The sequence below is a fragment of the Haemaphysalis longicornis genome, unplaced genomic scaffold (genome assembly GCF_048455015.1).
Source record: "Haemaphysalis longicornis isolate Haplotype H1 unplaced genomic scaffold, Haemaphysalis longicornis Haplotype H1 scaffold_1, whole genome shotgun sequence".
NCBI lineage: Eukaryota > Metazoa > Arthropoda > Arachnida > Ixodida > Ixodidae > Haemaphysalis > Haemaphysalis longicornis.
In genome coordinates, this window is record NW_027526203.1 from 378,408,063 (window position 1) to 378,422,319 (window position 14,257).

At 45.3% G+C, this 14,257-nt stretch overlaps 1 protein-coding gene across 3 annotated transcripts in view; it reads left to right on the forward strand.

The window, feature by feature from the left end:
• The window catches only part of LOC144155155 (F-box only protein 31-like), a 38,588-nt gene extending 29,242 nt beyond the window's left edge, over positions 1-9,346 (forward strand). For 2 of the 3 annotated variants that reach the window (XM_077686435.1, XM_077686433.1), the window contains exon 9: positions 1,025-9,346. In XM_077686435.1, the coding sequence (XP_077542561.1) occupies positions 1,025-1,181 (157 nt within the window). In that variant the 3' untranslated portion in view covers positions 1,182-9,346. The remainder of the gene's footprint in view (positions 1-1,024) is intronic. The other variant, XM_077686434.1, reaches the window with a different exon arrangement.
• The last annotated feature ends 4,911 nt before the right edge of the window (positions 9,347-14,257 follow it).

The window sequence follows — 14,257 nt, forward strand, 5'->3', positions numbered from 1 at the left end:
TGCTGAGCTAGTTGGTGCATACTTAAAGAAAGGAGAAAACGTGGTGCAAACTAGACGTGGATGAAGACGACAAGAAACGACAGATACAGGCACCAACTTCCAACTGTTTATTCAAAGGAAACCACATGAATTTAACAAAAAAAAAGCAACAACAACCAAGGTATGATCATGCTAACAAGTGTAAAAGGTGGTGACAATGGCTAGAGTGAACACGTACAGCACTGCTGATAGTATGACAACATATTTACTCCAGCCTCAAGAGAGCAATCAAGGCGGTCCTAATGCGCGTGTGTGCATTCCCGGCGCAGACCAAACCGCAAAGAGGGAAGGACAACTGCACGTGCTAAACTACACGCTGTGATTTAAGAAGGACATTTCTTTGTCACTTAACGCTAGTGACGGCGTGCTGAAGCACTTGTCGCCTGCTCTTTTTATAAACACCTCAATCACCTCTCTTTCCGTTTTGTTTTTGCTCTCCTCAGAGGGGTCGACTTATCCAGGAAGGGCTCGCACCCACAATGCTTGCAGTGGTTTTGTAGGTGCCCGCCCGTGTTGCTGCTAACTGCCAGCTGGTGCTCTCGCGCACGTTCATTGAAGCAAAGTCCAGTTTGTCCAATATGCACCCTTTCACACTTTAAGGGGATACTGTAGTAGACGTTTTTAACCAACTCAGTGTAGAGCATAGCGTGCTTTGAGCATGTCTCTGGTAGCTTACTTGCCATAATAGTGCAAACTTTAGCCAGCTTGCACGGGGCGGAACACACAATACGCACATTACACCCGGCTGCAAATTTCTTGACACCGTGCGAAAGCTTGTGGATGTACAGTATTACGTGCGTTTTCATTTTTTCACTCTGCTCCTCCAATTTTTTACCATGTTTCTTCTACTGCAGGATGCTTTCACACGCACTTGTGCTTTAAAAGAATTATGCACCCACCCTGGCAGCCTGACCACTGCCCATGTTATGAGGGCTCCGATCCCGGCCTTCTTGCTGCTCAAAAGTTTGCACTCATGCTGGTGCAGGTACCACGCCCTGGGCCAGGTGGCTGGGCATGGCTTCACAAACCCATCCTTTTCCCGGGGCCACTGGATCGTGTTCAGCGAGGACCTCTTCGGCTTCCTCTGGCTGGAGCTCCTCTCGCTGAGCATGTACCACCGCGTGAAAGAGGAGATTGCCTAGGGGGCTGCCCCCTCTCGGGCCTGTCAGCTGGCGCCGGGTGGGCAGGCTGTGCCGGCATCGCCAGTGGACACTGGGTGGGCTTGGCCACTGGTGCCGGGGACAGTGGGAAGGGGCAGCCGGTGTGTCGGACCTTGGGGAGCACCTGGTCGGCTAGGAGGGCACCACACTCGCGCAGGGGGAGGTGCTTCTGGCCCAGAGAAGAGGAACCCGTGGCACGGTTTCACTGATGGCCCGTGTACATGTTCTCCTACTGCCAGGACACCAAGGCGGTGGGGCCAACCAGAGTGGTCTTCATGTGTCTTTCTTTTTCTTGTAATTTTTTAAGTCTATCCACATTTCTTGCCCAGGTTGCGCCATAGGAGCCATGTTTCCTCTTCTCCCCCCCCCCCCCCCCCCCCCCTTACCCCCTACCCCTTGTTTTTTTTAATTTGAGGCTGTTCACTACTTTCCGTAAAATTATTCTTGCCTTGCCTTTTCTTTATTTTTACTTTGGTACCTGTCACATGTATAATGTGGAGAAGCACTTACCTTTGCACTGGACTGGTTTTTTTATGAGCACATTGTTGTTGGTTGTCTACTACATACCAGAGATAGTTCTTCAAAGGAGAAGATCAAAGGACATACAGACATCTATAAATATACATGCTGATACACACACACACACGTATACACACATTAAATGGTCTGTTGTGATGTATATGATCTCTTGCATTATCTAGCCAGGCTATTCTTTCCTAAATGCTTGATACTGAGAAGAAATGTGTACAGTGAGTAAGAGTTGCAGAGCTGTAGTTACCATTTACTGGCTAATGTGTGTGTAAAAGTTTGGCTTTGAGGCTTGCACTCGTGCATTGTGCATTTATTTATTTTTTTAATGCTGGAGTCAGCTTTTGTCAGCCCGGTGGCCATAACTCTTCAATTCTATGGAAGTGGCCCAGATTTTTTATAGTTTTTAATTGCCAAGGGAGGTATGGCACATAAATGCGTGAATGAAAAAAAAAAAAAATGAACTTGAGCTTTTACAGTGTTCCATTTTGGGGCATTAGTTTAAGGTCTTACACATGCTCTTGTCTCAGCAATAACTTTGCACAGCTTGCTGGGTTCACCAAAATATCTGGCACCATGATCTTGAGACGCTGAAAACAAGTTGCCGTCACAGCTTGTAAAACTAGCACGGCATTAACTCTTTCGTTACCACGGCTATTCAAATCGATCGCCGGTGATAATAAACTGCAAGCGAAAATTCTGACAGATAAGTGACGATCAGAACGTCAACAAGCATCCGCCACAGAGCTTCGTTTTCAACTCCAAGTGGGTTTCTTTGCATCGCTTGCTTGCCTCGAATTTTGTACTGGCCGTAATCATTGGCAAGGTGTTTTTACATCATGTGGAGACTAATTGGTGTTATTAATAATGTCAAACCACCAGATTTCTTCCAGAGAACCATCCAAAATTACTAAATTTGAAATAGAGGTTGGGCTTCACAAGGGGTGGGCACCACGCGGGATAGCATTTTCTTCGATATCTGACAAATTGTACCGAGCAAATAAATTTTTTTTCTAGAGTGGGTTTTTGAAATGTTTACCTACAAAATGTATATTCTAAATTATTCCTACTACTGGTGGTTCTACACCTGGACAAAAACATTGAATTTGATAATTTTTTTTTTGCAATCATTAGTTGTTACAAAATTATTAAAACTGGTGTCGTTGGAAAGGGCATTGAATCATCTGCATTTTATAACACTGCGATATGTTAGCACAGAAAAAATGTCATCTTAGACCCCTAAAAATCAGTTCATTTCCCGTGGCAATGAAAGAGTTAAGCAAAACGTCAAAACCAAAACTCATGTCTGAGCACATGTTGTTGAAGATTGGTTCAGCCACGCTGCTGTGACATCAGCATTCCCCCACTGCTCCTGGAGAGGAAATGTGTTAAGTACATGCTTGACACTGTTTTCTTAGCAAGTGGGGAACACTGGCGCCGTGCACGAGTTGACAGACTGTGATGCCACTCCCCCCCCCCCAAACTCCTTTGTGTCAAAAAAGTCTAAAAAGACATTGAAAATGAACCTACACGAGCTGTGCACAAAGTGACGTCGCTTGTCCAGACGTGCCACATCTCATTTTTGAAGGTGCAGTCAAAATATTTTATCTTCAAATCTTAGAAACCTGCCAATGAACTTGGTAAGGGCAAGGGTAGCGTAGGCATGTGCCAATGAGCTTACTTTTGTGTCCAACACGTGATTTTTGGAGAGATCCAGGAATTATGACTCAAGTTTTTAATGAATGCCTGTATGTGGTTATGACCATGATTGCAATGCTACTGTATTTTTACTGCTACTGCCCTATGCTTTTGCTGATGACAAATGCTAATTGGGCACCAATGATCACAAAATTTTGTGCTGAGAGTTCTTCACCAACCTTGAAGTTTTGTTCTCAGCCTAAGGCAGTAACATCAAGCTTGCGTGGGTGCGGCCATGTATTGTATCAACGGCTGTGTGCTGTGTGTAGAGTCCGTGCAAGTAATTTTAGCGGCCCCCTGATGAGCTGGATGAACTCGGAGTAAAAGTCAAGTGAACAGGTGTCTAGCGGACTCGACAATTCACGTCTTTCAAATGCATCTCCCTTCATTCAAAGTATGAAGGTCTTGCAATGTACTTGTTTGTTTTTTGTGGGTATAGTTGCCCTCTTTTTATTCAACCCAAATGCCATTTCGTAGTGCTGTGATACTCCTTGCTTGTGTTTTTATTGTGTTCCGGCACCGGGGGTGCCTTTTGTTTAAACAGTGTTATGCGCACCATGCTGTGCACTCGGACCATTGCGGAGCCTTAAAATTGGTGTGCGGCAATAGGTGGGTCATTCTAAGGGCATGCAGCAAGAAAAGAAAAAACTACACTTTCTTACACTTCAGTCAGTTGTTGATGAGGGTACCTTAACTCTTGTGTGAACCACAGGTGACGTGTTAAAGATTTTACGGCAGACACCGCTAATTGTTCCACATGTCATTCTGTCGGGTGTGCAAATGAGTTCTGCTCTAATTGTACAGCATTATGCGCATAACATAGTCTAACCCTTTTAGGGGTTGCTTCTGTTAATGGTGTTGTATTTACTGTATTATTTAAGTTTCTCAGGTATGTCTGCAAGAAAAGAGTGCTTTCTTTTTGTTTAGTTTTAGTCATGTGATGCAGATTGTAGGTGTGGTTCACCGTAGATCTGCTAAAGAAATGTTTGGCTGATTTTCTTTGTCCCTACTAATGCACTTTGTTTGCTAATTCACTTAGTTCACTTGAAATTGGCTGTGAGGGCCATAGGAAAGAAGCCTTTTGTTGTACATCTGCAGAAAAGAATGGTTTTTAGGTTCTACGACATTTTATGAGTGCCCTAGATATTGTGCTGCTCGTAAGGCTGTGAGGGGCTGGTGAAAATTGTTCGAGACATGTGATGGTCCGAAATGATGAGTTGTGATGTGACTTGTGTTGTGTAGTGTTGTGACTTGCGTGCTATCTGGTTGTGTTGTATGCCGGAAGAGTTATTTGTCAGCACATTTTTCGTGCGTTCGGTGAAGGCTTTGCTGAAAACCGTTCAAGGGGCCATGAAGACAAAATACATCTTTGTTCTGTTTGAGACTTTGGTAGCTCACGCAGCTCCATTCCAGCCACAAAAGACCTTTAGTGCGCAGCACTTAAGTGTCCGCTCCTGTGGTTTCACGGCACAGTCGTCCCTCGCTGTAACCCCGAGTGATCGGAGGAGACACTGAAAACCAAACGAGATAGGAAACGGGGTAGCAGGAAAGCAGAGGATGAAAGTGTGGTGAAATGCGTGAGACGGGGTCCCCCGCGGTGACGCGCTACGAGGCAATGCCAGAGTATATTGCACGCCTTCGTGCGTTCACTTGTGCGGCGATCGCTAGGTGAGACGAAGCAGGTACGCGTCATCGCCCATGAAACGGCAGTTTGCCCTGCGCACAAATTTCACACTAGGGAGTATCGTAATCGTCAGCCGTATTTTTTTTTGTTTTGTTTTGCCGAATAAAGGCAAAAAATATTCGACTTTAAAATTTTTCACTATAGTGACGTAATACGGCAGAAGTGACGTGTTATAGACCGGCACTATGAAAATTTTTATCAGTGTGTTTACTGCGTGTTGTTGTTGAAGTGTTTTCATCAAACGGAACTAGAGGCCCCACTACAATCTCCCAGTCATGTTTTTTTGGCGGTGGCAGCCGCCGAACGCACAAACAAAATTCTGCGAAGTCATAAAAAATTACTGGAAAGTGGCCAGGTAGTTGCCACTGTTGAATGGTCTGTTTGAAGGTGGCGATAAAATTGGTGTTATCGAGACAAAACATCCTTTTTAATGAAGATTATTTGTTTGAAGGTGGTGATAAAATTGGTGTTATAGAGACAAAACATCCTTTTTAATGAACCAAACTTGTTTTTTTGTCTTCGTGGCCCCTTTAAATCTCTCATTTTGCAATGTGTTTTGATTGAAACATTTGTATTGCCTTTCTTGCTCAGCTGAAACAGGAGTGCAGTGCTGTTTCATGTACACAAAATGTTTGTTTCTAATTCCTACTTGTGTTTGTACAACAGCAAAGCAAGAAAAGTGAAGTTATTGGGGCTTGACTACTGCATATTGGGAATAAGCGTGTGTTTAACATTGAATGTTAAAGGGACAGGCAACCTATTTTCATTCTCTATTCCAAATCAAAGGGCATCACTTCAAACACCTTGAACCGAAACGGTTTCCCCGATAAGGTCCTAGAACGTTTGCAAGCGGAATTTTTAGATCTGCCAGCCTTAAAGGGACACTGAAGACAAAATACAAGTTGTACTAGATCGACAGATTAGCTCAGCGAGAACACACATACATACCACGCTCTTACGCGTAGATTTTCTAAAACAAGGTAGAAAATAGTGAGAACATGAAGACCGGTGTCGCTGCCCGACTATACTGCGCAACATACACCAGAAGGGGTTATAATTGCGCAACTGATATTTTAACAATACACTTTCAGAAGTTTATAAAAATTACCTGGAAGCTTTTGTAGTGTTGTGTTTGAACGTCGAAAGCCAAAAAGAAAGCTAGAAACAATATCATGAGAGCACAGCCGATAGATTATTTTGCGACACGGGTGTAGTACAGTGGGCATAGCCAGTTTTATTATGGCCCTCTGCGTGCTTTTGCTGCACTAAAAAAAACCGCCCGGAAATGCTTATCCAGTCCAGTATTTTCGATTGTGCGCAATGCCTGGCATATGCAACGTCTCCCCTAGCTGCCACTGGATGGCTCTACTTGTCCACACTTGGGGCTTGGGGCAGTTCCGCTGTGCGAGGAGGTGTGCAGGAGCAAGCTACGTACGAGTGGTTGGTTTGACACCAACATGCCAACATTCGCGCAGCCTCAAACGACGATATACTTTTCCTCAACAAAGTGTCAAAACTGATCATAGGTCCTATTAAGAAACATTTTGCTTAGTGGTCCACAGCAGCAAAAGACAAGAGAGTTCGGGAAGGCATGAAACCACTTGATACGTGGTAGCGTTGTGTTCGGTTGCTTGTAACCGCCATACATCACCTATGCCTTGCTTGCTTCCCATTTACTGTGCCACAAACAGCGGCTGCAGCAGCCACTGTTTGCATCATGGATTGCTGTGAGGGAAACAAGAAAGAAAAATGCATTGTTTGATTAGCGACTTCTCAGCAATTAAGGCACCTTTCTACACTGAATCAACGCTAAAATGGCTGTGGGAAGGAAGGTCAAAACAACTTTTTGGTTGCCTTCAGTGTCCCTTTAAGCGTGTTGCCAAAAGGAGTGATGGCAACCATAGCAGGGAGCTGTGCAGCGACATGCTTTTAACTGTGTGCGAGAAGAAAAGAGGCGTTTCAAAATTTGTCCGTAACAATAAAATGCAGCCTTTCATAATCCTTTATGCAGTTTTTGAATCTTGCATTGACACCCGCAGAGCTGTTTGTATGTGTACAGTAGTGTCACGTTGGACACTACATGGAGCCGCCTTTCAAACTTCAGGAAGTTTGGGGTCGAAATGAAATTATTTCTACTAATTTATTTAGAAATTGCATATGGTTACCCCATGATACGAAATGCTGGCTTTCATGTGAGCTAGAGCACTCCACAAAAGTCTGTTCTGGGGCGGTATTCTCGTAACTGTCCCTTTTGAAAACGTCCCTTTTGCGTCCCTTTCATCGTGACGTAACTTCCGGTTAAGAGAGGGACGTTGGCAGCATGGAGGAAGGTTGGCAGTAGGTTTGCCGCGCTTGCGTTACGTCACTTCCGGCTGTTGGCTTTTAGCCAATCAGGACTCGCCAAAAGGGACACTTTGAAAGGGACGCAAAAGGGACAAAACTCGAGAATACCGCCCCTGTTCCTTTACGTTTTAAAGGGAGCAGTACTGCATCATAAATCTGATTACTCTTATGCGTAGCTTCTTTTAAAATCAGGTAGAGAACAGCGAAAACGTGAAGGCAGGTGCCGCTGCCACTGACTGCACCGCGCAACTTGCACTGGAAGAGATTAGAACGTCTGGCGTGCGCAATATCTTTCCTGGTTGCCACTGGGAGACGCTACTTGTCCGTACTTGGGGCGGCAGTACCGCTTTTCGAGGAAGCAGGCGAGCTACGCACAAGCGGTTGGTTCAATGCGGGGCCCCAAAAGGACAATGTTTTTCTTCAAGAAAGCGTCAACACTGATCATGGGGCCCATGAAGGGACATTTTGCTTAATGGTCGGGAGCTGCAAAGGACATAGGAGTTTGGGAAAGCACGACTGATTTGACCGAAACTGACCAAACCGTTCAGTACGTGGTAGCGTTCTATTCGGTTGCTTCTATTCGCTATACATCGCTGCCTTGCTTGCTTCTGGTTTATTGTGATGCAAACAGTGGCTGCAGTCGCTGTTTGTGTCACATTTGATCAGCGTTTGAGTAGTGATTTCTCTGCAATTGAGGAATTTTTTGGCACAGAATCAACGCTAAAATGGCTATGGGAAGGTCAAACTTTCGTTTCAAACCAACTTGCTGGTTGCCTTCAGTTTAAGGCAGTCTTACATCATACAGGCCATTTGTATGTCTGTATTGAAAGTTGTGCATGACACTTGCGCACCACAATTGGTGTCGCCATTTTTTGTTGAAAATTGTGTGTCACAATCTGAACAGTCAATAAGAACTTGTTTAAAAATCAACAAGGTAGATGCCACAGTCAAATGCCCTTAGCAGCTAGCCTTGAATTTTGTAAGTAGAAGACTGGTTCTTCAGAAACTGCACCAATAAACTTGAATACTGTACAGTCATGGACAGATGAAATGCAAAGACGAAAATATGAACCATAACTCGCATATAGCGCGATTTCTTTCTATGCAACTCGAAATGTCGCGTGGCTTAGTTACAAAAACCAATGTTGGGAATGGTGGCTTCCAACATATACCAATAACACGGCATTATTTAACGGAACAGTATTTTTTAAATTTTGCATGTTCTGGTTCATTTTTGTATCACATTTCATTTGTCCATGACTGCATTTCATTTATACACCTTGAGCAACTGAGGTTAACTTCTGCAAGAATTTTTATGTTGTTTCACTTTGATGCTGGCGCTTAACACTTTGCTTGCACACTTTTATGGGTTGCCTTTGATGTGCCTCTTAATACAAAGAAGAGAATTGGTGTTTCTTTCAAGGATAAAATATTTCACCACATTTGTTTGATGAATCGTGTTATTAAAGAATTTTTTGTTTGTTTTGATAACTCGCTGAATGGAACTGCTTGCTTTTAAATTAAAACGTCAAATTGAGCTGGTGCAACCATAAATGGGTTTCAGGGCAGGCTATCTGGGCCATGGTTACAAAGTGAGCAAAGTGATAATTTGCCATTCTGTGTAATCGCACAAGTTGTCAGGCAGTGAATACAATGACGATGAGATCTTCTGTGGGACTTGTGTCGTCAGTACCCAGTATTGTGGCAATATTTACACCATTAAAATTTCATGCGGCCAAAGTGTCTTTTTTTCATGTTGCTTTGCTGCTGTTTTGCTTGCTGCTGTGATGAGAGATAAAGTTTCAAATGCAAGCTAGCTGGTGGCCAACTTGGTACCTTATTCTGTAACAACACAGCTTGTCAGTTTTATCTTCTGGGTCTAGTTATGTCACGGCCAAGAGAAGAGACAAGCTGAGTTGCAGTTTTTCAGGTAAACTGTAGTCGGCCAAATGTTTGCAGTTTATTGAAGAAATAAAACCTTTGGGCCGAATTTCGAAGCAGCAGCACTCACGGTGACCTCTCGCACAAAAAGTGAGATGTGCACTTTTGCACCAAGCCTCGTTTCGCTCCAAAACAGGTGGTGGTAAATTGGGTAGCAAATGGTAATGACATAAGCAGCACCACTGAAGTGCTTTTTGTTTTATGATGCACTCGTGCATGCACAGAAAGTTCTGTTGTTATTGCACACTGGTGAGTTGACTTCACTGGTTGGTCTGTATTCCTTCCCAGTCCTCAACATAGAATGCACATTTAGAAAAGCGTTCAGATGGCTTGGAATATGTTTGGCTGAAAATGTGCCCTCATTCACAAAGTGCATGTAGTGATGATGGAAGTGGGAGGAGTAATGATGGAGTGCCATTATTAGTGCACGACCATGGGACATGTAGTTTTTCAAAGTTAAGTGTGCTGTTTCTTGATTATATAGCTGGACTGTCTTCTGCCTCCGTTCAAGTGAATTCTAATGGTAGGGCTTTCCGCTGAATGTAGGCAAACCTGCAACTGATACTTGGGGGGATAAAAGAAGAAATTCTGAGGCCGAAATATAATTTTGTTGTGGTAGCCTTCTTCAGAGGAAACAAAACTGGGAAATATGAGGGCCTAACATTAGCTGCTCGAGAAACTCGTATCATCATTAAAAGATGCTACACATCAAAATGAAAACTTTTGCTCGCCTCCACAAACTGATTAGCATCATTTTTGTGAATAAGTTTTGTCTTGGTTGGAATAATGTGGACAGAGTTGAATATGTAAGCGTACATATTGATTCAAGGACACGACCATCCCAGGGAGCCACCGGACATCAAAATAAATGACACTTTAGTATCATAAAATATCCAAGATGTGACGCATTGTGGATGTGCATTAGAATAGTACAGATTTTGGTAATGGATACAATTGCCTTCACTCATTTTGTAAACAGAAAACAAGGGTAGGAAAGCAATCTAGTAAGATAACATTAAGGTAACTACTCGTACGTTACTTGAAATATAGGCTTATACATGGAAGGACATGCTTGTTCATTTAGAGGCATATAATGTTACGTGCGGAGCACTTTAGGGGCCCGACTTGTCGTCGTAGCTCGTCAGGGGTCGCGGTATAGCAACCGTAGTGACGCGTAATGAGACGTCACGCACCCAAAAAGAGGCTCTGGAAAAATACCCGCTTGTCCCTGAATTCAGCCTTCCGGCCAAAAGTTAAAAGAATGCGTGAACAAGAGGTTTATATACGCAGGACCATTGGAAACTCCTAAAAGCGGTGGCACTGGTCAAACATGTCCCCAATTATTTAGCGCAAAGAAAACTGCAGGTGCAGTTGAGGCAAAATATGCGTACTTGCCCACAGGCCCTGCGATCTTGTTAGGAATGCTCGTTGGGTTCGTTTTTATGATAGTAAGCGAAAAATATTAGCCACAGTAGTAAAAAAATTGGTGCAGCTTGCACTGGTGGTGCAAGGCTGGAGAAACGGCAGAGCTGGTGTCCCCTCCACCTCACTTCCGAACTTGCCGCTGAAAGTTCTCCATGATTGGCGGCCCGGATGGTTTTGTCCACAGCCTTTCACATCTCTCCCAAAGTGGACCACGTTAGCACGCGCTAGAACCCACAGCGACCGGCTTCGCGGACTCGGTGAGTCCGTCCTTCCCATTTCGGGTGCAAATGCACATGAACTGGCGAGTAGAAGAGCACGTGAGAGATCACACCACGAACACTGGGCAGAGTGTTCTTGAAGGTCGAGCTGGCCGACGCCGGGCGCTCGTCACAAGGCGCACGGTCACGTGCGTTCGGTATTTTTCGTGGTATTTTTTGCAAGCTGCTCATGTAGCGCGAGCCTGGACGCCGCCGGGCGCTCCTCACGAGGCACACGCTCATGTGCACTCGGCTGGCCTGAGTTTTCTGGTAACGCTCCATGGAGGAACTAAAAACTTAAAACAGCTCTGCTGTTTAAAAACGGGGCATTCAAAATGGTGCAGAAAGGCTCCAGCACGTGTGAGATGAAAGCAAGCAAACAAAGAACATAAGTCCCGCTCGTGCTGTTCGAGGCAGAACAAGAAACAAAAGGATGCGAGCTGTCCCAGGAGAAGGCACACGAGCACTGCATGCGAAGGCAAGGAAATGGCATTGAACAAATTCATCAAGAGAGGAGTGAGACGGGGGAATAACGCGAGGGCTATCAAAACAACGGACCCATCACTGAGCAGGCAGCAGCTGTTCCTATATCGCGACAACTCCATGAACCACATATTGCGTGGCAATGTCACTTTCTTAAACTGTGAGTCCTGACAGGGAGCAACAAGTAATCCAGACTCGTATGCAATGGCCAAACAAGGGTAACTTGTAGGCGTCTGAGGTTTTATTGGAATTATATTCTTTTCCGCCAACCGATAGCACAGTTGCACTAGGGCCGGGATATACTAGGGCTTACGCACCATCCTCTTTAGTGTTGACATATGGTTCTCAAGTGGAAACCCCGCTGAACAAAACCATTGGCCCACCAATTGGTCCAATTTGCAACCCAATGGGTCAAATTGGGCCCATTGGCTCGAATACCGCTCGAATGGGTCTAATTGGGCCAGTTGGCCCAATTAGACCCATTGGCTCCAACCAGAGTTACTACTACTGACTGCTCCAACATGGCGACGAAATCGGGCAGCCATTTTGGATAGCATTTGGATAGTATTCAATTACGACAACCATTTGCTAAAAGTAATTCTCTCTCAACCTTCATTTGAAACCTTCAGATATGTTCCAAACTTCAACCTTTATACGAATTGATATTTATGAGGCAATTAATTTTGATATTACAATCAGCAATTCAAGATGAAGTTCTCAAGAAACATAACAAGCAAACACAAAAGAAAACTTTCCGACACGAGTAGCAAAATTGTTTCGAAATAAAACCACGATCCAATCAAATCGAATCCAATCCATAAACGTATTCAACGTGGTGTTGGCGGTGTAGGCGTGTTGGTCGGTCGGTTGCACACGCAGTTTTCTCTGACTGTAAAGGGCCGTCCAGTTTAGGTGCGAACACGGCGCAGCGTAGCCTCGCTCCGCGGAGCGCCAGCGCACGCGCCGCGGCCGCGCATCGAAGTTAAGCGGCGCAGGCCACGGCCGGACTGGAGCAGCGGCGAGCGCGCACTTTCATACGGCCTGCGCACCCAAGAAGGAACCAATACAGCAGATTCTTTACAGTGGGGGCGCTTCGAACCAACCCTCTGCCCTTCCAACCCGCCTTTCTGTTAGTCGGCGCATCGCCTCTGGCCGAGCAGCTGTGGGTTTTTGACAGTGCGCTTCGCTGCCGGCGGGCCGCTCAGCCCGACCGGAGCGTGAATAGCAGAATCACGTTTAGCTAAGCGATAACCCTATCTCCCTCGACGGGAAATCATTCGCGTCACTGGTCGTGCCCTGTGCCTGTGCAAACCAAGACATCATCCGAAAGGAAAAATAAAAAAATAAGAAATGATATTTCAGTCACGGAAAGTGCCGTGTTTATTTGCCTGTCTCACCATTTTCATATAATACAGTCGCTGATAAGATATCAAGGCCTCGCATATTTTTCTTCATGTGCCCCGAGTTAAAATGTTTCTTTCAATTTTTTGATTAGGCGCTTCCGAGTGATAATGTTAGGCTGTTTGACCCAATTAGACCGAAAATTCAGAAGGGGGAGGAGTCGCCTATTTTAATGACGCACATGTAAATTTACACGGACAGGTATCGCGTGTCCACGGCAGGGCTAGAGCTGTGGCAAGTGCGCGCGCGCCGCCGCTCTACCTACCCCGCGCGTGCTGTAGGTCAACCGGCGAGGGTTGGTCCGCAGCGACACGAACTAGCGGCGGTCAAAGGTGGGAACTATACCCGAAGCGCAGGCCGTATGAAAGTGCGCGCCCGCCGCTCCTCCAGCCCGGCCGTGCGCAGGCGCATGGGAGCTTGGAGGCGGGGCTTCGTGTCGTCTGCTAGGGCGGGAGCGCGCCGTGCTTGCTTTGCTGTGAAGCACGCCTCATGCTTGTAGCGTCTTAGCACGACGCGACCGCGTTGCGGGAAAGCGCCGCGTTGTGTAGTTTCTGTGTACGTCCACTGGGCGCTTCCTCTTCTCACGTCCGCGGTCCCAGTTTATTGCATGTATTGTTGGAGGCATTTCAGGACAGGCTTGGTTTGGTTTAATGAGGCACGCCCTAGAGAAGGGCTACGTATAAACATTACGCAGCACATGGGTGTCTGGGCTATTCTTCAGGAAATTTTGGCCACAACGGCTGGGTTTCCATCCCACGACTATATTCTTGAGTCTGTCGCCTTTTTTATATAGTATATGACTATAACACTTCGTCGAGACGGCTCAACCAACTGAAAATCACCAATATGTTCAATACGTTTTCAATATACTTAATAATGCAAGCAATGCCTTACATATGAACAAACACTTGCATTGTGGACTGAACATATTCTGATTTTTTTTTCATATTTGCGATATTTGTTGTCGATTTCGATGAGTTCGTTGATCACATTCGAAGTCCATTCCAGCAATCCGCGAGTGTCTTCGAGCTAGACTTAGCATGTGACACTCCGATCAAAAAAATTTAGGGAAGCTTGCACTCACGCACAAGAATTGAATAGCGGAGGTGTTGTAGGTGATCATTGCCGGACACAGTTAAATCTGAATATTATTGCTTATTTACGTGGTTTGGATGCTAGTAATCGTCGTCATATGCATTAAAGAGGTCGTCGTCTTCGTCGCGGCGAGTGGTGGGTGGAAAGTTATCCTCAGCATTGTATCATTTTACCATCTCTTCGTCATCGACTCGAGGCAGCGG